General features: G+C 45.3%; 1 protein-coding gene across 4 annotated transcripts in view; it reads right to left on the reverse strand.

Moving 5' to 3' along the window:
- The window catches only part of ARHGEF12 (Rho guanine nucleotide exchange factor 12), an 89,004-nt gene that overhangs the window by 7,197 nt on the left and 56,240 nt on the right, over nucleotides 1-25,567 (reverse strand). For all 4 annotated transcript variants that reach the window (XM_058041158.1, XM_058041157.1, XM_058041159.1 and 1 more), the window contains 25 exons: nucleotides 25,294-25,404; nucleotides 24,411-24,509; nucleotides 23,696-23,738; nucleotides 23,470-23,575; nucleotides 22,327-22,464; nucleotides 21,444-21,476; nucleotides 20,414-20,528; nucleotides 19,606-19,711; nucleotides 18,407-18,622; nucleotides 17,900-18,029; nucleotides 17,568-17,603; nucleotides 16,825-16,979; nucleotides 15,484-15,630; nucleotides 14,410-14,495; nucleotides 13,554-13,679; nucleotides 12,267-12,381; nucleotides 10,942-11,042; nucleotides 10,093-10,170; nucleotides 8,850-8,925; nucleotides 8,288-8,455; nucleotides 7,716-7,803; nucleotides 6,871-6,960; nucleotides 6,650-6,726; nucleotides 6,129-6,338; nucleotides 2,979-3,467 (listed from right to left, as the gene is read on the reverse strand). In XM_058041158.1, the coding sequence (XP_057897141.1) occupies nucleotides 2,979-3,467; nucleotides 6,129-6,338; nucleotides 6,650-6,726; nucleotides 6,871-6,960; nucleotides 7,716-7,803; nucleotides 8,288-8,455; nucleotides 8,850-8,925; nucleotides 10,093-10,170; nucleotides 10,942-11,042; nucleotides 12,267-12,381; nucleotides 13,554-13,679; nucleotides 14,410-14,495; nucleotides 15,484-15,630; nucleotides 16,825-16,979; nucleotides 17,568-17,603; nucleotides 17,900-18,029; nucleotides 18,407-18,622; nucleotides 19,606-19,711; nucleotides 20,414-20,528; nucleotides 21,444-21,476; nucleotides 22,327-22,464; nucleotides 23,470-23,575; nucleotides 23,696-23,738; nucleotides 24,411-24,509; nucleotides 25,294-25,404 (3,139 nt within the window). The remainder of the gene's footprint in view (nucleotides 1-2,978; nucleotides 3,468-6,128; nucleotides 6,339-6,649; nucleotides 6,727-6,870; nucleotides 6,961-7,715; nucleotides 7,804-8,287; nucleotides 8,456-8,849; nucleotides 8,926-10,092; nucleotides 10,171-10,941; nucleotides 11,043-12,266; nucleotides 12,382-13,553; nucleotides 13,680-14,409; nucleotides 14,496-15,483; nucleotides 15,631-16,824; nucleotides 16,980-17,567; nucleotides 17,604-17,899; nucleotides 18,030-18,406; nucleotides 18,623-19,605; nucleotides 19,712-20,413; nucleotides 20,529-21,443; nucleotides 21,477-22,326; nucleotides 22,465-23,469; nucleotides 23,576-23,695; nucleotides 23,739-24,410; nucleotides 24,510-25,293; nucleotides 25,405-25,567) is intronic.

Below are 25,567 nucleotides of genomic sequence, written 5' to 3' on the forward strand. Positions count from 1 at the left end.
AAAACTCAAATAATTTCCTGTGGGGACAAGGGGATTGGGGCTTCAGGGCTCAGGGGGCTTGAGGAGATCTTTAGAGGCAGAATGGGGATGTCCCAAAGACCATCTCCTGAGAAAACTCAAATAATTTCCTGTGGGGACAAGGGGATTGGGGCTTCAGGGGCTTGAGGAGATCTTTAGAGGCAGAATGGGGAAGTCCCAAAGCCCATCTCCTGAGAAAACTCAAATAATTTCCTGTGGGGACAATGGGATTGGGGCTTCAGGGCTCAGGGGGCTTGAGGAGATCTTTAGAGGCAGAATGGGGAAGTCCCACAGCCCATCTCCTAAAAAAAGTCAAATAATTTCCAGCAAAGACAAAGAGGTTTGATTCAACTGTCCCCAAAAAGCTTCAAGGCTCAGGGGGGTTTGAGCAGATTTTTAGTGGGGATATCCCACAACCCATCTCCTAAAAACACAAGTCCCACAGCCCATCTATTTCCTAAGAAAAATCAATTTGTTTCCTCCAGAGACAATGGAGTTTGACTCAACCATCCCCAAGAAGCTCCAGGGCTCAGGAGGGTTTGAGCAGATTTTTAGAGACAGAAATGGGGATGTCCCACAGCCCATCTCCTGAGAAAACTCCAATGAATTCCTGCAAAGACAATGGGTTTCAATTCAACCGTCCCCAAAAAGCTTCAGGGCTCAGGGGGGTTTGAGGAGATTTTAAGAGACAAAAGTGGGGATGTCCCACAGCCCATCTCCTAAGAAAAACCAAATAATTTCCAGCAGAAACAGAGGGGTTTGATTCAACTGTCCCCAAGAAGCTTCAGGGCTCAGGGGGGTTTGAATAGATTTTTAGAGACAGAAATGGGGATGTCCCACATCTGATTTTTCTCCTGAGAAAAGCCAAATAATTTCAAATAATTCTAAATAAATGGTGTTTGACTCAACTACCCTCAAGAATCTTCAGGGCTCAGGAGGGTTTGAGCAGATTTTAAAAGATAAAAGTGAGGCTGTCCCACAGCCCATCTCCTGAGAAAAACCAAATAATTTCCAGCAGAAACAGAGGGGTTTGATTCAACTGTCCCCAAGAAGCTTCAGGGCTCAGGGGGTTTGAGCAGATTTTTGGTGGGGATGTCCCAGAGCCCATCTCCTGAGAAAAGAAGTCTCACAGCCCATCCATCTCCTGACAAAAACCATTTGTGAACCCTCCAAGATCAGTGGTGCTGTCAGACTCAGCGGGTTCTGAACAGGTTCAGAGATCAGGGATGGTTTTTATACTGTATATTTAAAAAAAACCCATAATTAAATGGCCAGCACCTGGACTCAATGATCCTTCTGGCTCCTCTCCAGCTCAGGATATTCTGTGAGCTCATCACCTCCCTTCCTGCCTGCCCAAAATCTCTGTTTTTATCATAATATCTGAAAATCCTGCTCTTGCACCCATGCTTTTAGATGGGTGAGGTTTAAAGCAGAGCCTGTTGATATACTAAAAAATCAAGTAATTACAGACAGAAAATGCTTTCACAACCTGCACCCAGACACAGGAATCCATTTAATGAATTTCTCCATAAAGCCAGCACAGGGGACTCAGAATTGACTAAAAACAGATCCATCTCATTTTGATGTCCCCATACAGCTAAAAAAGTAAACAGTGGAAGAGGTGACAAATAAATTAGATGCTTCAAGTTGTTGGCTCAGTTTTAATAATTCAAAATGTCTCGGGGAGAAAAATTATTTGCACTATGTATTTGGAAAGCAGCATTGGGGCAGTCATAAATTGGCTTATCCACGTGGATATAATCCAATTTTTAAATAAGAGCATATTTATGGAAAAGAGACTTCTGTGGGGCTGTTAGTGCTGAATCCACCTGATAGCAGCTGCTTCTACTAGAAAATGCACAGAGACAAACCTCAGTATCTCTACTAAGTTTGGTGTTCATAGGATTTGTAAATAATTTGTAGCTGTCAATAATTTGAAGCCGTCAAATAGTCCATGAGCAGCAACAACAATAAATATAATAAAATAATAAACTTTTCAGAGGTTCAGAGTGTGGCAAGGTTACAGGAGGCTATTACAGTGTAAAATGAAAGTTGTGGGTTTCTTTCCTGAAGCTTGATTAGGAAAAGGGCCTTAAAAAGGGCTTTGATTGCAGGGAAAACCTTTAGGGAGTAGAGAGATGAAATGGTCCAGGCCAGCCAAAATCCAGGGTTTAGCAATTCCAGTTCTCACAGGGACAACTGTGTCAGCTTCTCCTGTAGCACATGAAGAATGAACCAGCTCTGTGTTTCTTTCCTGAAGCTTGGTCAGGAAAAGAGCTTTAAAAAGGGCTTTGACTGCAGGGAAAACCTTTAGGGAGCAGAGAGATGAAGTGGTCCAGGCCAGCCACAATCGAGGGCTTGGCAATTCCAGTTGTCACAGGGTGCATCCTGTGTCCCCCAGCCCTTCAGTTTCTCCATGAAGAATGAGCCAGGTCCTGTTTGCACAGGGCTGAAATGACTTGGTGCGAGCTGGGAGCCGATGTCCTGCCCCAGACAAACAAACAGTGAAGTTAAACAGACCTGGCCAGGCCATCACCTGTCACAGACATCTTTTCAGGAAAAATGTTCTCCTTAGGATTTTTCCTCCTGAGAAGCTGGGAGGCCTCAGGAACAAAATGCAAACAATGGTTATCTGCTGCTGTGGAATGCAACAGGTGCATCTGGGATTGGTCTCATGGGGTTGTTTCTAATTAATGGCCAATCACAGACAGCTGGCTCGGTCAGAGAGTCTCAGACAGCTGCCTTTGTTATCATTCCTTTTCTATTCTGTTCTTAGCTTAGCCAGCCTTCTGATGAAATCCTTTCTTCTATTCTTTTAGTATAGTTTTAATGTAATATATATCATAAAATAATAAATCAGCCTTCTGAAACATGGAGTCAGATCCTCGTCTCTCCCCTCATCCTCAGACCCCTGTGGTCACTTGTCACACTCACCCCCTGCAGGAGTGCCCCAGGCTCACCTGAGATCCGAATTTGCACCTCCTCCTCCTCCTCCTCTTCCTCGTCCTCCTCCTCCTCCTCCTTCCTGTCCAGCAGCTCGCCGGGGTTCTCGTCGCTGTGAGCTTCCCGAGCATCGAAGAAATGCTCCCCGCTCTCGTCAGCCCCCAGCCCCTCCAGCTCCGAGCTGGAGCCCTCCAGGTTCGTGCTGTCCATGGGCAGGGCGGCGCTGGCAGGGGGCTCGGTGCCCGGCGGCTGCAGGGCATCCCCCGAGGCCGGGCGCCGCGCTGCAGTCCGGGCGCCGTGCCTCTCCTCCTCCCCAGTTCTGCCCAGGGCTCTGTCCTCTGCAGCCTGCTGGCGTTTGCTCTCAGCGTTTGGACTCTGCTCGGTGCCACTCTCCGTCTGGGCTTCCTGGGACACGTTCCTGAACCTGGGCAGGCGCTGTCTGTCCTCCAGGGTGCCCTTCTCAGCCAGGCCCAGCTGCTGCACCAAGAGCTGCTTCAGCAGCCCCACTGCAAGGACAGGCAAGGGTCAGGTGGGAGGGACAGGATTTGGGTTCAAAGTGACCAAAATAACTCAGTTTAGACCCTACAAAGGGGCTCACAGTGGTTATCGCAGAGGATTCCCACTTTGGGCTCAAAGTGACCAAAATAACTCAAATTTTGACCCTACAAAGGAGCTCACAGTGGTTATAGAAGAGGATTTCAACTTTGGGCTTCAAGTGCCCAAATGATTCAAACTTTGACCCTGCACAGGAGCTCAGAGCCGTAGTTATAGCAGGGGATTCCCACTTTGGGCTCAAAGTGACCAAATTGCTCAAATTTTGACCCTGCACAGGAACTCACAGTGGTTATAGCAGAGGATTCCAACTTTGGGCTCAAAGTGACCAAATTACTCAAATTTTGACCCTGTACAGGAGCTCAGAGCTGTGGTTATAGCAGAGGATTCCAACTTTGGGCTATAAGTGACAAAATAACTCGAATTTTGACCCTACAAAGGAGCTCACAGTGGTTATAGCAGAGGATTCGCACCTCAAGGAAAATGGGAATATTCTGCTCAGGTTTGAAATGACAGCAAAAAAAAAAAAAGTGAAAAAAATCTAAGAAGGGGGATTTGAGCAGGTTTTAAGAGACAGAAGTGGGGATGTCTCATAGCCCATCTCCTGAGTAAAACCAAATAATTTCCTGCAAAAACAAAGGGGTTTGGTTCAACCATCCCCAAAAAGCTTCAGGGCTCAGGGGGTCTGAGCAGATTTTTGGTGGGGATATCCCAGAGCCCATCTCCTGAGAAAAGAAGTCCCACAGCCCATCCATCTCCTGAGAAAAACCATTTGTGAATACTCCAAAGATCAGTGGTGCTGTCAGACTCAGCTGGTTCTGAACAGGTTCAGAGATCAGGGATGGTTTTTACACTGTATATTAAAAAAAAACATAATTAAATGGACAGCAGCTGGACTCAATGATCCTTCTGGCTCCTCTCCAGCTCAGGATATTCTGTGAGCTCATCACCTCCCTTCCTGCCCGCCCAAAATCTCTGTTTTTATCATAATATCTGGAAATCCTGCTCCTGCACTAATGGCACCTGACAAACACAGGCAGAGCTCACAGAGCACAGAAGGGATTAAAGCAGACACAAAGGTCACTCTGACAGAGGTGTGACTCCTTGCTCGGGGTAGGAAAAACAGGGATAAAAATAAATGTATTAAAGGCTCCAGCCTCACTGCCCTGTTTTACCTTACAGCATGTCAGGACAAGTTGCATCTCCTTGGAGAAAACCAAAGAAATTGTTTCCAAAAATGATCCTGAGTTTCACCCTGCACAGGAGCTCAGAGCTGTGGTTAGAGCAGGGGATTCCCACCTCAAGGAAATTGGGAATATTCCACTCAGGTTTGAAATGACAGCAAAAAAAAAAAAAAAAAAGGAAAAAAAATCTAAGAAACATTTTTTCCCTAAAATTCAATGCAAATTTATGCCTGGTTGAACTTCAACCCACATTCCTTTAGCTCCCAAATTATCCCAAGCAAACACTTCATAATAGGGACATATTGTTCCAAACAAAAACGTGCTGCTGTCAAGAGCCCCAGATTGTTCCTCCTCACCACAAAATGCTCCTGCAACACCCAAAAAAAGCAGTGATGCCACACAGCAGAGCTGTCACTCAGCTCAGGCTCTTGTCACAATGTTGGAGAGCTGCTCTTTTAACTCTCAGCACTCAGGAGATGCTGAAGGGTCACTAAAATTGTCCTTACACACCCCCAGACTGAGATTATTTTAGTTCTGGTCTCTTAAAACAAGTACCAAGAATATCTGGGCAATATTCAGAACTGGAAAAGAACTTTAAATCCTCTGAGAAGGAGAATCAATGGAATTAAAGCTCTGAGATAACTCTGGGAACTGTCATTGCTTGGACAGAGGGATGGAAAAGGCAATTGGGGCCAAGGATGAGAGAGTTCTGCATTTTGGTAAAAGCAAATATTGCACAGACTCTTCCCTCCAAGTACAGCTGAGGGACTTTGTGTCCCTTCCAGAGTTGCCAAGGACAGATCTGTGCATTAATGAATTCATTGAAATTTCAGGGAGTTATATTTAGGAGTTGCACTGCCAGAGCTGATCCAGCAGGTTGCACAGCCCTGCATTCCTCCTCTGAAAGGAGAGCAGAAGAAATTATAAAAAACCTTAAAAACAATCTCAAACAATGATTTGTCCATCAGGAAAAGTTCTCAACACACACAAGTGTTGATCTAAATTAAACCAAATTAAACTCAGGAAATCTGAGCCTGGGCTTTGGATGTAAGTGAGCTGAACAATTTGCAGAATTTTACAGAAAATAAAAAGGAAAATTGCATTCTGCAACACAAGCAAGCTCTCCAGTTCTGCTCCAGTGCTACAGGAATAAGGCCAGGGCTGAGTGCCTTGCCTTTAAAAACTGCTGACCAGCAATGGCACTGTGCACCGAGTTCTGCAATATAATTTTGCCATCAGAGCACTCCATGGACGGTAGAAATTCATGATCAGCCTCATTTGATACAGAAAACCCCAGAAAAACCAGGAGATGCCCGAATCCCAGGGAAGGGAGAGTGCATGAATCCACAACTCCTGGCTGCCACATCCCTTCTATGTGCAACCCAGCCCAGCGGGGTGGAAAATGGGTGGAAATTGCAGGGGGGTACTCACAGTTCCTCAGGGCATCCCGTGCCCACTGCCCCTCTGGCACCGAGGCTGAGCTGCAGCCAGAGGAGTCCTTGAGTGCCAGCTCTGCCTGCTGCCCCTTCTCAAACTGCCCCTCAGCCCCCAGCAGCCCCTCCACCTTGGCCTTCTCAGACATGATGGGCGAGGAGGACTGAGGGTTCAGTATCAAGGGAGACTCCAGGCCCAGGTCTTTGTCTGGAGGACAGAAAACAAAAATTCAGGTGAAACAACAATGGCAAAGCTGCAGAAAATTCCGCTCTGGAAACACTAAGATTCTTCAGCTACAAGGCCAGTTCTTGCCAGGGTTTATAAATCAGATGGGAATGGTAAAAGATGCATTTAAGAGGTTCAGCATCACTTCTCTGAATGACTTATAAAGAAATCATCCCTTTCCAGAACAATCTCAAAGCTGCCCCAGGATCCCCAATCCCCCAGGACTATGGCTGGGCACATCAGCACTCCCTGGAGCAAATCTCCTGCTCCTTTTCCCTGAATTCCTGCTTTACCTGGGCTCTGCAGGCTGCTGGCAGGAATGTCATGCTGCTCCTTGAGCTTCTGCTGCTCCTCTTCCTCACGCTCCTCTCTGCAGGGAGGGAAGCACAAACACATCCTCTCAGTCAGCCTCATCTGCAGCTCAATCCATGCTTTGCAGGGCAGTTTTTAAACAGGAAAAGGGGTGCTGGAGAAGGAAAAATCAGCTTTTCTTCCTCCTGCAGCTTTGACTTACTCGCCAGGGCCTGACTGAGGCAGGGGGATCACTCTCCTGCTGCTCCCCATCTTCACAGTTCCTGCCATCTGAGCTATAAGGTCCTGCCAGCTGCAGCAGAAACAGCAAATAAAACCATGCAGCAAGTGAGGCAGAATGAGCATTTCTCTATTTAATCCTCTTAAACCCAGCTGATATTATCATTGTTTTTTTTATCAAAAAGAAATGTCTTTTTTTTTTTTAAGTTCTGTTACACTCAGTCCCCTCAGGAGCAGCCTGAAATCACCACAGGTGAAAGCTCAGCTCACCTGGATGCTCTTCAGCAGACAGAAATGATAGACAGGACCTTATCACTTGTCAGATCAAGCAGTTAATTGATATATAAATACATGAAAAAGCATTATTTCACACATCACTGAAGGGTACAGATGCAACAACAGGCATGTATCCCATAAACACATCTGTGCCTGGGTATTCTTTAGGAGAAAAGAGTTTCTCCCAATGAAGCTTTCAGCCATGGAATCCAATTCCTGCACTGGCGTGTTTGTGATGCCAGAATGTAAATCTGCCAAGATCTCTGGTGCTGCATGAAGATGCAGGATTATTTCTGTGGCTGATCTGGCAGTCAGGGCCAAAAAAACCAGAATTTTAAGGGTAAATAAAAACATTTTGGAGGTCAGGACAGTCTGGAGCGAGCCAGCTGGGAGGGACTATCCGCAGATGCTTACAGAGACCACAAGACCTACAACTTACAGAGACCACGAGATTCCAGCTGAATTTAGAGAAGGAACTCAGGGAATTCATGGGGTAAAAGGTCTCTGAGGTACAACACAGCCAGCAGCAGCTGGAATTTGCCCAGGACTTACACATTCTTCTCTGAGACAGTCTGTGCCACCAGCTCGTAGATGTGAGCCCCCGTCGCCGACATGGAGATGACAAAGAAAGCTTTGTTATCTGCACCAACACAGAAAAGGGAACTGAAACTTCCCAAAAATTCACAAATTCACTTCTCACTTCCCCAAAATTCCTACATAACCCCAGCCCAAAGCAAGGAAAAAGTCCTTGAGATAACTTTCCAACACTAATACAAAAACACTGACCTTGTCCTATCAAAATGTGCCCTCAAAGGGAAAAAACCCATTTTGAAAAAGCTCCATTTCTCCTCTTTTTCCTTCTAATAATTTCCAAAGTGCTTTTCCTCTAACACAATCAGAGTACTTTCATTTAGAAGTCTATTTAAAACTCAAGCAAATGCCTATTACTGATGCAAAGAAGTTAAACAGCTCATCCATACTAAGCACGATGTTGGACAACCAAGAATTAAGCCTACGCAGTTTTCCATGTTCTGCTCTGCGAATCTACACAAAATCATCTTCCTCAACTGAGCTAATCTTTATTTTTGGCTTCTCTTTTTGCTTCCTCAGTGGGCTGCACTGACCTGTGGCCACCTGGCGAACCAGCACAGTGTTGAGTTTGATGATGGGGCTGAAGGTGTGCTTGCTGTCAGCTGTGGATGCCAGGATCTTGCTGTGGCACTTCAGCACCAGTTTGTCATCTTGTTTCTGCAGCAGCACCAGGATGTCCTCCAGCAGCAGAGTGTACAGATCTGCCCAGAATGCAAAAAAGAAAAAAAAAAAAGCTCAGAATGAGTTAAAAGATGAAAGCAGAAAGCTGCATTTCTGATTGCTCATGCAGAGGCAGCAATCAGTGCTGTGCCATTCCAGGCAAAGCTTGCAAATCTTCCTGGTGAAAACTCCAGCAGAAAGCTACAGATGGAACTGGATCAGCTCATGACTGACTGCTGTGTCCCTGCACGGCCCTAATGATACTCCAGCACTTTTCACAACTGACAAGAATAATTTAATCAGCTCAGAGGAGCACACAGGCATTATTAGAGGTGGCACAAGAAGCATAATTGGGAGCTGCAGCAGAGCTTTTCCCTGCTCTCCTTCCCAGCAAACTCAGGCAGAGCCAGGGGATGGGGGATGGCCCAGACTCACCGATGGTTTTGTCACGATTCACCTTCCAGGTCAAGGGCCCTTCATGGAGCATTTTCCTCTTTGTTAGATCCAGGTTCTGTCACCAGAGGAAAGAAAATAAAATTAAAATTTCCATGGAAGCAAGTCACGATAAAACACATGGACTCCAGTTTGGAGCTAAGCAGCTAAACCCAGAAACACAGAGCAGGGAACACAAAATCCTGTCAGAGATGCTGTTTATCACTTTTCCTCTTCCTCTGCTCTTTTCCACACGCCAAGTGCCACAGAGTGGGGAATTCTGCCACCAAGTCAAGCTCCTGGGGCATTGGGATGTCACCTGTTTCCTAGGAGGAGTTTTTCCAATCCCCCACACTCAGCTCCAGCATTACAACTGATTAATGCTGCAGCACTCGATTTGCAAGTCAAGTGTGCCTACAAATTATTTACAAATCATCCCCCTGATCTGACAGGCTTTGTAATGTCAATGGATTCTTCAGGCACTTCAGTGCCTGTGACATTTAGATCTGCAGGCAAGCAGAAGTGACAATTTTCACAATTCATCCCTTCCAAGTCTCAGAGTCTGCAATCAATGACAGCGAGATTTTGGAGCTGCCAAAAGTTCTTCCTTCCCTTGCTCAGTGCTTGCAGGTTTATTTGGGGAAGGATACATGACACAGTTTTATAGAAAAGTTGGGGTTTTTTTTAATTCACACTGACTTTGAGGGAGATGGGGAATAAACCAGCAGGTGACCAGCTTCCAACAAAACTGCCAAGATTTACAGGAGCCATGGAAAAGAATATTTTTAATACTGGACTTCAGGTTTTATTTGGCTGTGTGGAACTCAGACATTTTTGTACAAGCTCTCCTTTTAAAGCCATTTCCACTGTTACACCTCAGGGCTCTCCAAGGCCTCCCCAGCTCCAACAGCACCACTAAGAGATGCACTCACATGAGATAAATACCCACAATAATCTCATTATCCATCAGATATCTCTTCTGAGATACAGTGCTTGAGCTTGCAGGCCATAAAGGTTTGTTGCACAGAGCTGACAAGCTCCATCAGCACCACGATGTGCAGAACTGAGCTGTTAGAGCCACAGCAATCTTCAGGAAGGTGGCAAAACTCACATTTCTGAGACTAAATTGTTTTCATTTTCAAACAGAAATATTTATCTCCAAAGACCACTCGAGTGTGCACCAGGAGAAGCACAACGTGAATGCAAACTCCATTCAAACAGGGCTGGATTCAATGCTCCCACTCACCCTGAACTCATCCATCATGGGATCCTCGGACTGCTTCAAGTAGGAGAGGTCGAGTCTGCGCTGATAATCCTCCAGGTGCTGCAGGAAATGCAAGGAAATGTCAGAACTGCCCAGGGTGGAGCGCAGGAAATGCAAGAAATTGTCACTTGGAGCAGCAGAAATACCCAGAGTGCAGGAAATGCAAGGAAATGTCAGAAATGCCCAGAGTGCAGGAAATGCAAGGAAATGTCACTTGGAGCAGCAGAACTGAAAAGAATGCAGGAAATGCAAGGGAATGTAACTTGGAGCAGCAAAACAGGAAAGAATGCAGGAAATGCAAGGAAATATCACTTGGAGCAGCAGAAATACCCAGAGTGCAGAAATGCAAGGAAATGTCACTTGGAGCACCAAAAAATGCCCAGAGTGCAGGAAATGCAAGGAAATGTCACTGGGAGCAGCAGAACTGCCCAGAGTGCAGAAATGCAAGGAAATGTCACTTGGAGCAGCAGAACTGCCCAGAGTGCAGGAAATGCAAGGAAATGTCACTGGGAGCAGCAGAACTGAAAAGAATGGAGTGCAGGAAATGCAAGGAAATGTCACTGGGAGCACCAAAAAATGCCCAGAGTGCAGGAAATGCAAGGAAATGTCACTTGGAGCAGCAAAACTGGAAAGAATGCAGAAAACGCAAGGAAATGTCACTGGAAGCAGCAGAACTGCCCAGAGTGCAGAAATGCAAGGAAATGTCACTTGGAGCAGCAAAACTGCCCAGAGTGCAGGAAATGCAAGGAAATGTCACTGGGAGCAGCAGAAGTGCCCAGAGTGCAGCTGCCCTGCTGTGCCCAGCCCTGGGCGCTCACCCTGGCCCCTCACCTGTTTGTTCTCTGACTCTTTGACAGCCTGGTTCACATGGTTGAGGATCTGGCGACAGTGATCTGCCGCTTTCTTGACTTTCTCCTTCTCCTCAGGCAGCTCTGCAAGAACAACACAAAGTGGGACGGTGCTCCCAGCCAGGCCTGCATTTTGTCCTCAGACTGGACAAAAAGGAGTTAAACTCACAGAGGAGTCACCAACAAAAGCAGTGCAATAATGATAAAAATGAGATTTGTCGGGAGAGAATTGATTGTGACCTGCACATCATTACACACACTGCAATTGTTCCTCTCCCTTTTTCAGGGCCTTGTGACAACTACTCACAATAATCGGAGAGACCTAAAATCCTTATAAAATCCTTATAAAATCCTCACTAAGAGTGCAGGCACAGGTGAACCCATCAATTCTCCCCGGCAGCAGCAGCAGGCACACTGAGAATTCACTTAACAGGAACATCACCCAGTACATCAAAGATAATGGAGTATCACATGCTCTCCTAATTAGGATTAGAGGGAACTTGTAGCTGCAGTCTATTTTTATGAGTAATGAAATTACCCTGCAGCAGGTATCAGATAGTAAAGCTGGGAAGGCATTTTGTGCTGTTATTTATCACATTTTTACCTGTTGTGCTGGAAGTATCTTTCAGTGTAACAGATCCTAATTAAACCCCACCCCTCTGCAAGAGCATGGGGACATTCTGTGCTGCTTTAGAGGTTTGATAGAGTCACTTATTTCACACTGAATGTCCTTTTTATTTTCCTAAGGAGGAACCAACACTGGTTTTTTATTTTTATTATTATTTTTACACCTCCTGTGCAGACAGCAGCAGTGAGGTCGCAATGCAAACAGAGACACATAAAATTAAAGTGTTATTTAACAGATTTACCTAAAAAACCTGCTGAGATGGGTGTCTGTCACAGACATCTTTTATGAAAAATCCTTTCCTTGGGATTTTTCCTCCTGAGAAGCTGGGAGGCCTCAGGAACAAAATGTAAACAATGGTTATCTGCTGCTGTGGAATGCAACAGGTGCATCTGGGATTGGTCTCATGGGGTTGTTTCTAATTAATGGCCAATCACAGTGAGCTGGCTCGGACAGAGAGCCAAGCCACAAACCTTTGTTATCATTCCTTTCTATTCTATTCTTAGCCAGCCTTGTGATGAAACTTTTTCTTCTATTCTTTTAGTATAGTTTTAATTAATATATATCATAAAATAATAAATCAAGCCTTCTGAAGCATGGAGTCAGATCCTCGTCTCTTCCCTCATCCTCAGACCCCTGTGAACACCATCACAGGTGCCCAAACCCCAGTGGCAAAGCTTTACCTGTGTATTTAGCAATGTTATCCAGCAGAAGGGGGTATTTCGTCAGCCTCTGCATCTCTGTGGGGATGATATCCTTGAGCTGCAGCCGCCGGCACAGGGGATTGCTCTCGGCATCCTAAATTCCAACAGCACAATATCTGCATTTGTCATTTTTATTAAGGCCATAATTACCTGAATGCACAACATCTATTCATCACTTAAACATCCATTGCTTCACTTTCCAGTAATTAAATACAAGACAAGAGATGCCAAGATCTATCACTCAGACAACGCATCCCCTCTCCATCTGCAATTACCCAGAGGAAAAGCTCATCACAGCAGCAGTGCCTTCCTCCCCTCATTACTCCCCATGGGCATGGGCCCATCCCCAATCCATCTCAGTCAGCAGCTCCCAGGGAACACATCACTTTGGGCTTTCACAGCGCAGCAAAACTCGGGATATTCGTCAAGATAATCTGCCCTGTACTCCCAGAGCTCCTCCCAGGCTGTGCTAATGGAGATAATGTTCTGCAAATGCTACATGGACCCAAATCCCACCCCTGGCAGGCAGAGCAGCTGTGCAGCATCTGCCTCCTGCTCCTGGCACTCTGCCCAATGGGATCTGGGATCCTGGGGCAGCAGGAATCTCAGGGGAGGTGGCATCTCCTGCCTGGGACACGGTGCTGCCCTGCATTCCATCTGTGCCGCCCAGAACTGAGGGCTCCTCCCTGCAGAAACCACCAGGAGAGATAAATACAGTGCTGGACGTGGTCCTCAGAGGAAGGCATTGTTAGGCATGACGTCATTAATTAATGTAATTAATTATCAGAATTTTATCTAGGAGGATTCATTGGGCTGTGCTGAGGTTACTCCGAGCCTGGCGGAGAAAACTCAGAAGCCTGGTGGAGAGAACTCAGAGCTTAGGGGAAAAAACTCAGATTTTGGTGAAAAACTCAAAGCCTGGTGGAAACCACAAAAGCCTGGTGAAAAACTCAAAACCTGGTAGAGAAAACTCAAAAGCCTGGTGAAAAACACAAAGGCTGGAGGAGAAAACTCAAAGCCTGTTGGAGAAAACTCAAAGCCTGATGGAGGCAACTCAAAGCTTGGTGGAGAAAAGTCAAAAACCCAGTGGAGAAACTGAGAGCTTAGGTGGAAAAAACTCAAAGTTTGGTGAAAAACTCAAGGCCTGGTGGAGAAAAACTCAAAACCTGATGGTGAAAAACTCAAACCCTGGGGGTGAAAAACTCAAAGCTTGGAGAAGAAAACTCAAAGCCTGGTGAGAAACTCCAAGCCCTGTGGCAAACCCACCTGCACGAAGGTCTGGAAGCGCGAGTCCTTCTTCTGGCGGGACTTGATGACCTCCAGAGCGAAGGGCTGGTTGCTGCAGAAGGTGGCAGTGGCAAGTTTCAGCTTCTCCTCTGCTGCTCCACTAAACTGTGCCAGAAAGCCAAAAAAGCCAAGTTTAGACAGGCTGGAGCTCAGCACGAGGCACCCTCAGCAGGCAGAGCCACACGGGACTGGGGTCACCAGGGAACAAAGGAATTATTGACAAAAATGAGGAGGCATTTCTTCCCAAACTCTTCAGTTCTCCTGAATCCAGCCCTCCCACATCACAGAATCCCAGCCTGGTCTGGGTTGAAAGGGTTTTTAAAGCTCATCCCCATCATGGGCCAGGACATCCTTGAACACTTCCAGGACTGGGGCAGCCAAATCACTCCATAAAGATCTCAAAAGTGAAGCCTGCAGCAGCACTACAAACTCCAAATTTATACATTCTAAGATTAGAAATCAGTATTTCTGATTTTTTTAAACTGCACCGCAGGCAACACCAGGCTCACACTTCAGTGTTACCGAAATAAATCGTGCCACTACATTTCTCAAAATCCCACTCTCACCTTTATGTACCCAAAGTACCTTTCTGTTCTACCCACACATCTTTAGGATATTATTCTTGTGCCTTAAATGACTCCTATTCCAGTCAGATGAAAATCCTCTGAGCTCCTCCTGCTTTCCTTTCCCCCTCATCCTCCAGCTCTGTTTTGGCTCCAGAACTCACAGCCCCTTCAGTTCCCATTGCTGGGAATTACCTCCTCCAACCTCTGGCTCTGTTGGTCATTCCATGACAAAATTTTTTCAAATATAAGAAATATTAAAAGAATTTTACCCAGGAGAGCAAATCTTCCCCAATTTGGCCAATGACAGAAGTCTCGTTCCGTTTTCGGACAGATTTCATCTGATCGTTCAGTGCAACTTAAAAACAAGGGAAAAAAAGGTAAATTTTATTAATAGTGGTCAAAATGCTGGCTTAATTTCCAGCATTTAACATAAAAGCTGTTCTAGGAGATCAGATTTGAAATAATTTTAATTAGCTAACAAACAGCATCCTGCAACTTAATAAATTTAGGATATTTATTAAGGATGTAACTCCTCAGCACTTGTGTCTCACCTGGCTTCAAAGGACCCCTAAGAACCATTCCAAACTCATCTTTTCTGAGGCTCAATATCATTTTTCTATCAACCGGAATAATTAGGAAGCCAGAAAACCACACAACTGATGATTCAGCGGCTGAAATTCCTACTGTGAGCAGTCCTAAACAACGAGGAAGGGCCACCCTTCACCAACAGACATCAATCTTTATAAATCTGTTTTCTGCTCTCCTCAGGAGCTGTTGTACCATCAAACCCTGGCTCATAAAGCTCATTGCTCTTTTATCAAGCATGAATCAACACAGATAAGGAAAAGGAACACTGGACACACGATTCCTTATCAAAATATCTTTGTGAATCAGAAACTGAAAAAGTGAGAGCAAAAGCAAGCCCAGCAAAGTGTCCTAAAGAATTCTGCTCCATCTCAAATATTGGGTGAAGCTGCCTCATGTTCCACCACCCTTCAGAAACAAAAAGACATCAATCTTTATAAATCTGTTTTCTGCTCTCCTCAGGAGCTGTTGTACCATCTCAAACCCTGGCCCATAAAGCTCATTGCTCTTTTATCAAGCATGAATCAACACAGAGAAGGAAAAGGAACTCTGGACACATGATTCCTTATCAAAATATCTTTGTGAATCAGAGATGGAACAAGTGTGAACAAAATCAAGCCCAGGGCAGTGTTGAAAAAATCCTGAAGAATTCTGCTCTATCTCAAGCATATGAGTGAAGCTGCCTCATATTCCAGGGTCCCTTTGCTTCAATTTTTCAGCCACTGGAAGCCCAAACTGCAGCGTCCAGCTGCTCCTACCGTGCAGCCCAAGGATGTCCTCGAGGTTGGAGAAGATTTTCCTCTTGTCACTGGAGCTGAGGATGCCCTCCCTGGTGACCCTCTGGTAGAAGACGTTGTGCAGGACCTTCAGCGTGCGCACGTGGGCTCGCTCCGTGTAGAACAGCTCTGGGGACACAGGGAGAGCAGGACGTGTCACAGGGCAGCTCAGAGCAGGGCCCCTGTGAGATTTCAGCACCTCAGGACTGAGGTGCAGAGTGACCGAGACCACCCTTGGGGGGCTCGAGAGTTTTAGAATGTTGTTAGAAGTGTTTGGTGGTTAGATTTTGATTTTACAAGAGAGATGACATTTGTATGAAGATAAGAAGATTTTACTGAGGTGAATGGTGAAGAGATAAGTTAATTAGAGTATAAGATACAGAGTTTAGGATTTTTGTACAAGAGAGTTTAAAGAAGTAAGATAGAAGAATCGAGGCGTGTCTTATTCTTATTCTTCTTCTTCTTAGTTTCTATCTTTTGTAGTGATGTTGGCACTTTGAGATTGGTTATTACTAAAAGTGCATTAGTTAATAAGGGTAAAAAGTATTGGAGAAAAATGATAAATATTGTATATGCAATTCTGAGTATAAAGATAAGTAATTGCTTTGGGGGGTTTTTAGAGTGTGCTCATGGTTGTTGTGCAGACTTCTGTTGGGCTAAGAGAAAATCTTTTAGATAAACAATTAATAAACATTGAGATTGAGAAAAGATTTGAAGCTTCGTTTTTCTTTTTTGAAGTGTGGGCTGTTTAAGGTTACTTTGGGTTTTTTTAAGTTATTTAAACAACTGAGAAACTAGCAAGTGGCGTCTCTGAATGAGTTCGACTGCAGCATTTCCCTCCCTGGTCCATATCCCAGACCCTGCTGTAATTCCATGTTTGGAAAATTCCATCGTTTACCCCAAACCAACAGCTCTGAGCTCACAAATCCATGCAGGGGCTTCTTTTGAAGTTTGGAGCAGCATTTCCATCACCTGCTTGCCAAAAAAACAAGCTTTTCTTGTTGTCTTTAATAGAACATATTAAAATCCTGGCCTTTCAGCGCCTTAATATTTAATAACCACTTGATATTGTTTATTTCTCCTCTAAAGACTGGATCAATCTCACCTCAGGTCATTTCTCACTGGATCAATCTCACCTCAGGTTATTTCCGAGTAACAAGTATGAGTTTCACAGAACCAAAAGTTCTACAATTCTCCAGCCATTATTTCACAAAAAAAAAAAAAAAACAAAACCCTAATTGTAAATTTTTAAGAACCTCAAAGCTCCAGGGGAAGGTTTTTCAGCTCTGAGCTTGGCCAGGTAGGACAGAACCCCCATCTCACCATTTATCACTTCCTGACGTTTGATTTCGTAGGGTTTGAGCCCCATCAGCACCTCCCTGCTCACGAGCTGCTGCCAGTTGGGAGGGTCCATGTCCATGTCGAAGTCACAGAGCTCATCCTCACTCTGCACATCTGCAAAGCCAACACTGTCCATCCTGATGGGAGGAGAAAAAAAGAATTAATTCCCATTTCAGAGAAAAGCTGAGTACATCAATCAGCTTTATGAACACACTGTCCCTGCCAGCTGGGGGCTGTTTGATGCCTGAACCTCTGGGCACATTCTCTAATTTTGCCCTTTCCAGATTGACTGTTCTGACAGTGTTTTCATAACCCTCCTTTTAATGACAAAGATCAAATCATTTGCAGTCAGTTAGCAAGGCAGTGAAAAGGGCAGGTTACAGTTTCTTGCCTCAGTCTATCTGCAGGTACAGAACCAACAGCAACACAGGTTGAAAAGGAAAATAGGGATTTCTCTACTCCCTAACCCAACTGCCATCCATTCAAATCAGTGCATACAGCAATCATTCCACTCCACTCACAGATCAAAGGGGTATTTTTGCATCTGATTCACTCCACCTGCCCTACAAATGGCTGCAGTGTCTGATTTCGTGTGTTCTTAAAGAAAAGAGACCATGCAGACAACTGTGCTGCCTCAGAACAAAGAGCCCTGCTGCATTCTGCTTCATAACCATCTGAAATCCAAACAAACTCACTCAAGTTCAAACATTTCTAAGCACACTCACTTGCGAAAAGGCTTCGGTGTTCCCATGTCAACCATCCTGCAAGGAAGGAAAGGAATCATTAGGGAGCTTCTCCCTGCTCAGAATGGAGGTCTGAGCTCCAAGGCAGAGCATTCTGTCCCCTTTCCTGACAGTTTTCTATCACAGCAGAGACGAAACCAAAGTTTCCTAATTCTACCAACAATATTTAACACAAAGAATGCCACTATCATTTTACGCACTAAATTCCAGCAGCCACGGTCACAATGACAAAGGTCACTCCACCATTTTATTTTCCAACCCATTCCAAGCTCTCCTGACTCTCTCCCGAGGCTCCCCCGAGCAGCCAGAGTTACCTCTCAGCCTCTCCCTCCTCCTCCTGCAGGTTTTCCAGAGGAGATGGGAACTCAAAGGTGTTGTTGGGAGTGCGGGGGGTGCCATCCATGGACTCGCTGGCAGGTGGGGCTTCCCCAGGCTGCTTCACACCTGGACACAGCAGAAATGTGAAAGGTGAGGAACCCAGTTAGAGGACACCAGAGAACCTCCCGGCCTCTCCAGAGCCTCCTGATTCCAGCTTCAGAGCCGGAGCAACTCGATCCCCAGGGCGGTGAGAACAAATCTCAGTGACAAAAGCTTCTGCTGGGTTTTTCCTGTTGGACGATCCAACGCCACGCTGGCAGAACCCACTAACAACCCCTGCTGCTCGTGGGGAAGGTTCCCTAATTGAGGAAAGCTCATTAAGGTGAGGAAGAGCAGCTCCAATGACATCAAAGCGTTGCCTAATCAGCCCAGCCCGTTGCACCAGCGCTCTGCACATCCTGCTCACGGCACACAACCTTTACCCACTCTTCACTCCACCCTACCTGCGTCACTGTCCTTGCTGCCCTCCGGGGAGGCAAAGGGCCCCGTGGCCAGGGGGGACATGGGGTTGGCAGGGGGGTAGGGGGTGCCGTCGGTGCCATCGCTGGAGGAGCCGCTCTGCCGCGCCTTGCTGCACTCGGGGGGCTCGGGGCTCACAGAGGAGGCTGTGGGCGAGTGCTTGGGGTGCCTGGGCTTCTGCATCTCCATGGCCCTGCCAACTGCACAGAGAGAGCCATCACCACCCTGCTGAAAACACCCCTGCAGCGATGAGAGAAGCAGCAGTGCGGGGCCAAACGGGTTTGCGCGCCTTCGAAGCTGGGGTTTAACAAGGAGAAGTTTAAAATCACCCAGTTCTACTGAAAATCATTAAATGGTGCTGAAAATCACTCAATCCTACTGAAAAATCACTCAATTCTACTGGAAATCGTTCAGTCCTACTGAAAAGCTACTCGATGCTGCTGAAAATCACTCAATCCTACTGAAAAATCACTCAATTCTACTGGAAATCGTTCAGTCCTACTGAAAAGCACTCGATGCTGCTGAAAATCACTCAATCCTGCTGAAAATCACTCAGTCCTACTGAAAATCAGTCAATCTTAATGAAAAACACTCACTTCTAGAGAAAATCACTCGATCTTACTGAAAATCACACAATTCTACTGAAAATCACTCAGTCCTGCTGAAAAACGCACAATCCTACTGAAAATCACACAGTCCTAACAAAACCCACTCAATTCTAATGAAAATCAGTCAGTCTTGCTGAAAATCACTCAATCTTACTGAAAATCACTCAATCTTACTGAAAATCACTTAATCTTACTGAAAATCACTCAGTCCTAATGACAATCACTCAATTCTAATGAAAATCACTCAATTCTACCGAAAATCACTTAGTCCTAATGACAATCACTCAATTCTAATGAAAAACACTCAATCTTACTGAAAATCACTCAGTCCCAGCCCAAAATGCCTCAATCCTACCCCAAAATGTCTCAATCCCAGCCCAAAATTCCATCCCACAGCCCCTCAGGGTGAGACAGGGCTGGAAGGGAATTGAGACAAGTGGGGTCCAAATTGTGAGGGCTGGGACTGGGTGAGGCAGGATGGGTGGGATGAGGTTTAGGGGGGAAGAGGGATCCTGGCAGGGATTTTGAAGGCAGCAGGGATTTTCTGTGGCTCTCAGGGCACAGGGGTGACATACTGGCACTGCTGTCGTGTCTGCTCGGTCGCCTCGGGGGCCCCAGGATGTTGGGGAAGCCTCTCCTCTTCCCTTTCTCCTCTCCCTCTTTCTCTTTCTTGATGCTTTGCTGCAGAAAAAAAAAGAAAAGCAAACTCATCACTCACTGCTCCAAATCCAGCTGTTTGCTGAGATTTTAATCAGTTCTTTAAGGGAGAGGACACAAAGCTTCAAAAGGGTTTCACACTGTTTCACCTTTTTGGTTAGTGCAGAACTGCTTGAAATTCTCTTAATGTTTCAAAGGAAGCTGAAATGCTGATGAAAATAAGCAGCTACTGTGACCAGATACACCCCCATGCTGTGGGAGACAAGGGATCACACCCACAGGGATGAAGTTTTGGTGGAAATATTCATTATATAATTGGAAAAGTGGGGGTGGAAAGGAGAAGAGCTCTCCTGCTTCACCAACCGGGAGGGTTTGGGTAAATTTCTCCAGAAAAAAAGTGAAGTAAACAAGGCAACAGCTTTAATGAGAGCCTCCTGTGGTTCAAGGTTGTGTTGTATGAAATATTCCTCACCCAAAGTTTTAATAACAGCCAAAACAAGGTGAATTAGGGGTAGAGATAAAACAAATCATCCCAATTATTTCCAACTCACTCCTCTACCAACAGATGCAGAACCCAATTTCAGCTCTTAGGTTTGCTGTGCAGCTCAGCAAACCCAGATCCTCTTGAAACACAAAAATCACACCCATTTTTAATTTTTTAAATTGCTTTCCTGCAAAACTGGGGTTGAATTGCACACAAATCCTCTGTGGCCATGGCAGCAGTACCTTGATCTTTGGCAGGAACCCAATCCTGCCCCGTTTCTGCTCCAGGTTCCGAGGCTCCTTCACTTTCACTCCCAGGTGTTTCATGTAGGTGAGGATCACATATTGCATCGTGGAGCTGCCAAACACAGAGAAAACCAGGGAGCTTTAAGAGGAAAATATCGGGAAAATACATTGAGTCAATAAAACTAAGGTCAAGTGCCAAGGTTCTGTCGAGAAGTTCATTTTTATATTAAAGTGATGAAATGAAGGGAAATAAATTCCCAGAGATAATGGGAAGGCTCAGCCAACAGCAGAATTTATAATTTTTTAATTTAAAAATATTTTTATTATCATTTATTATTAATTTATTATTTATTAATTTTTCTTACTTATTTTTATTATTTATAGTGGGTTTTGGTTTTTTTTTTAAATATGGAGTAAATAAAGATGGAATATATGGATAGGGAGGCCCTGGCACAGGTGCCCAGAGAAGCTCCTGGATCCCTGGAAGTGCCGAAGGCCAGGTTGGAGCACCTGGAATAGTGGAAGTTGTCCCTACCCATGGCTGAGGTTGAAATTAAATCATCTTTAAAGTCCCTCACAATCCATATCATTCCATGATAAAAGGCACAGAAGCCCGGGAGGTGAAAATACAATTTTGAGAATTACACAGAAGGTCCTAAAATTCTACACTAAAACCATATTTGATGCCACATTATAGCTTTGAGTTATGGTAGAAATAACAGTAAAAGGTGACTGCAAAAAGGAAGAAAAGCTGCTCAGATAAAAACTGAACAGGACAAGGCACACACAGAAAATAAATGTTAGAACAGATGAACGCAGTTACAACACAAAACAAAAATAAACACAAACTCTCAGTGACAGTAATTTTTCAGATGTGAAACACAGGCAGCAAACATCAGCAGAGAAGAGGCTGGTGCTCTGAATTTCAATGGTTTGTGCCAGGGGATTCAGGAGTTTGCAGAGCAGCCAGGAGAGGGCTGTCGCGCTCCATCTGCACACACAGCCCGAGCTCCCCAGCTCCCATTACCTCTTGTCTTCCTCCAGAGGCTGAGATGTCATCCTAAAAACAAGAAAGGCTTTTAAAATGAAGCTCAAAACCCAATTAACACCCGGTCCCATCCACCCAGAGCATCACTAGTTGTGTTGAAGCGTCCTTTAGAATGTTCAGCAGTCCCAGCAGGGGGAAAAAAAATAAAATCAAGAATCAAAAGTGAAGGTACAGCTGTGGAAATTAGATTCAGCCCACATTAAAAAGGGGAAAATAGGTTGTGAAGCTGTTGTTTCTGCAGGAAAAGGGCTCTGATCTAATAATGCACAGCTGACAATAGAAGCATTGCCTGTAATATTTCACAGCAGCCTCCTGGACAAAACAGCTTCTCCTTCTCTCCTGATCCCGCCATTCCATCCTGAGCTTTCCCTTCCCTTCCTTCCCCTTCCCTTCCTTCCCCTTCCCTCCTCAGCCTCCCTTTCCTTTCCTTTCCTTTCCTTTCCTTTCCTTTCCTTTCCTTTCCTTTCCTTTCCTTTCCTTTCCTTTCCTTTCCTTTCCTTTCCTTTCCTTTCCTTTCCTTTCCTTTCCTTTCCTTTCCTTTCCTTTCCTTTCCTTTCCTTTCCTTTCCTTTCCTTTCCTTTCCTTTCCTTTCCTTTCCTTTCCTTTCCTTTCCTTTCCTTTCCTTCCCTTTCCTTCCCTTTCCTTCCCTTTCCTTCCCTTTCCTTCCCTTTCCTTTCCCTTTCCTTTTTCCTTTTTCCTTTTCCTTTTTCCTTTTTCCTTCCAGCTGCCACCACCCCAAACAAACACTCCAACTACACACAGTGACACCAAACCCCACTCCCCAATTCCTCCATCCCTGTTTTCCCCAGCACCTTTAAGGTTATTTTTATTCCCCCCCATCGTCCCGTTTGGTGTCACTTACAGGACCTCCTCGATTTTGGCCAGGATCTGCTCTGCACAGCTCCTCTCCTTCTCCACGGCGTTGCGGTCGCGGAGCCGCTCTGCGTCCAGCCTGCTCAGCTCCCCCTCGGCCAGGGTCAGCCCCATGCTCCTCTTCTGCCTGCAACAGGGCACAGGGAGCATCACCTGCAGCTGGGCATTGCTCAGGGTGTGGCACAGAGGGGTTTTGGGGGTGTTTGGAGGATCTACGTGAGGTTTTGAGGTATGGAAAATTCATCGCTGAGCTTGGCATGGAGTTCTAAGCACTCCACATGAGAAAGCAAATTGATTATCAACTTCTACTCCATGACTGTGAGAGCTCACAGAATTCACAGAGCTCACAGAATTCACAGAATTAACTCACAGAATTCACAGAATCACTGGGTTGGAAGAGACCTTCAAGATCATCGAGTCAAATCCAGCCCCAACCTCTCACCTAAACCCTGGCACCCAGTGCCACATCCAGGCTTTGTTAAACACACCCAGGGATGGGGACTCCACCACCTCCCTCATCCCTGAGAATTCCCAAAATTCCCCCAAATTCACAGAATTCCCAGAATCACAGAATCACTGGGTTGGAAGAGACCTCAAAGATCATCGAGTCCAACCCAGCCCCAGCACCTGAACTAAACCCTGGCACCCAGTGCCACATCCAGGCTTTGTTAAACACACCCAGGGATGGGGACTCCATCATCTCCATGGGCAGAACACCCTTTATCTATAAAGACCCTTTCTGGAAAAAAACTTTTTCCTAATATCCAACCTAAATTTCCCTTGGACCAGCTTGAGCTCTGTAAAGGGGATTATTCCCTGCCCAAAGGAAAATAGGGACAGGAAAAAAAAAAGATATAAGCTGATTATAAACACAATAAGTGAGAGAGATTTATACAACAAAACCTAAGAAAAAATACTCTGAATATTTCCTCACAGAACTTCCAGGAATGAAGGATCCAAGCTCTAGGATTGCAGCTGATGATTTGATTTAAGGATTGGCCACAGGGTGTATTCCTGGTATGCTCCTATCCAATCCAAGAGGAATTTTATCTCCCTCAGGTTTCCCTGTGCTGGAACACTGACTGAAATCAAATGTGAGTGAAAAGGAAACTCCACAGAGAGCTTTTGGTACCTGAAATCTTCCAGGTTCCTCTGAACCTCTGGGCAGACTTTATCCTGCATGGTCTGGATGAACTGGCGGTGCAGCTCCTCAGGGAGGAGCTCTGGCCTTCTCCTGTCTGGGAGGCAGAAAATTCACAATTATTCCTCTGGGAACCGCCCCCACCTTCAATAAATCACTTCAATAAAGTCATTAATTAATGAATTAACCCACCCTCTGCCCTTCATTCCCACCCTACCTAATTCCAAGGAGATTTCCTCTGGAACTGGGACCTTCAGGTTCTGCAAAAGGAAAGAAAGGATGGGAGAACTCACAGAGAAACCAGCACCCCAAAAAAACCACACAAATCACTCCAAGAAATTCCCTAAAATGCCAAAATCATCCAAGCTGAGCACCTGAGCAAACCATTTACTGCTGGTTTGAAAAGGGAAGACTCCCATGAATATTTTATCATTTTATCATTATCATTTATCATTTATCACAGGATTATTTAAGATGAACATGGGGTACATAAAGCTCTGCTGCAGTTTCTGGGAGTTTAATTCATGACAGCAAAGAATTTTCTCAGCTTTCCAACAGAGACATAAAATTTCCCAATGCTTGGAGCAGCCACATCAATACCCACAGCAATTATTAACTAAAAAAAGTAACACAGAAGAGGCAGAACTTGCTGAATTAAATTATTTCTCCTATCAACAACAAATCCCCTGGGATTTACTTTGTTACCAGGCACCTGAGGCCATTCATTCCCTGGTAACAAAAATACTCCAAATTTTTATTGCATTTTTACATTTTATGAAGATATTTATCAAACATTATTCTGATTTTGATTTTTAAAACTGTTTCTTTTGGAGGGCTTTAACCCTCCTAATTTTTCACAGCTCAGGTGAGTGGAGAAAGGTCAAAGTCAACTTGCTGGATGGGTAAAAATGAGGAAAACAAAAGGAACCTACTGCAGCTCTGTCCAGGAAAAACTGGTAAAACTCCAGGAAAACACGGCGGGTCTCTTTGGAGTTGGTCTGTTTGTACAGGTCTGTGTAAAGGTAGCACAGCTGTGGGGAACAGGAGGGCAAGGAATGAGGTGAAAACCATGAAAACTCCAAATTTCTTTCCAGATTTGAAGGAATTTAGCAGCGCTGGGTTGAAAGCTTTCCCAGCTCCTCAGGGAGGTGCTCTGGAAATGGGGAGAGAGGGAGCTGGGAGAGGAGCACAGAGAGGGCGAAACTTCCCTGTACACAGCTGATCCCACACTTTGGGGTGGAATTAGAGGCTTGCAGGAAATAAATAATTATTTGTAAGCAGCCAAATGTAAAGGGAACAGTTATTTTCACAGTTATTTTTGTGTTTCTCTCTATCTGAAATGGAAGGAGCTGGAAGAGGAGCACAGAGAGGGCAAAGCTTCTCTGTAGACAACTGATCCCACACCCTGGGGTGGAATTAGAGGCTTGCAGGAAATAAATAATTATTTGTAAGCAGCCAAACGTAAAGAGTAAGTTATTTTCACAGTTATTTTTGTGTTTCTCTCTATCTGAAATGGAAGGAGCTGGAAGAGGAGCACAGAGAGGGCAAAACTTCCCTGTACACAGCTGATCCCACACCTTGGGGTGGAATGAGAGACTTTCGGGAGATAAATAACTATTTGTAAGCAGCCAAATAGAAATGAATCAATTCTTTTTGTGTTTCTCCCTTTATCTGAGGAGATAAATGAGGATTTTTCACCCCAGGCCTGCACAGAGCCTGCATTTCCCTCCTTGCAGTGAGCGCTGCACAAGATCTGGTAAATTCTGGTGAAGATCCCCAAACGTGAGGCAGGGAAACAAGGGCAGAGCTTCTCACCAGGGCTGCAGGATCAAACTGGGACACGACGTGGTGCAGGAGCACGGCCAGGTGAGCCGGGCGCGATTTCAGCAGCTCGATGTTCTGGAAGCAGCTGCACTGCCCATTGATCTGCAGGCACAGGAATCACGGAATTATTCACGAATAGCAGAAATGACGGCTAAAATAACGCACAGGGGATATGTGGGAGCTGGGCTGCTGCGGGAAGAATTTGGGATTTAGGAAAAAAGTGAAGGACGTGAAATAAATTATAAATAAATAGGTTAAAAATTAA

This window comes from Melospiza georgiana, chromosome 27 (genome assembly GCF_028018845.1).
Source record: "Melospiza georgiana isolate bMelGeo1 chromosome 27, bMelGeo1.pri, whole genome shotgun sequence".
NCBI lineage: Eukaryota > Metazoa > Chordata > Aves > Passeriformes > Passerellidae > Melospiza > Melospiza georgiana.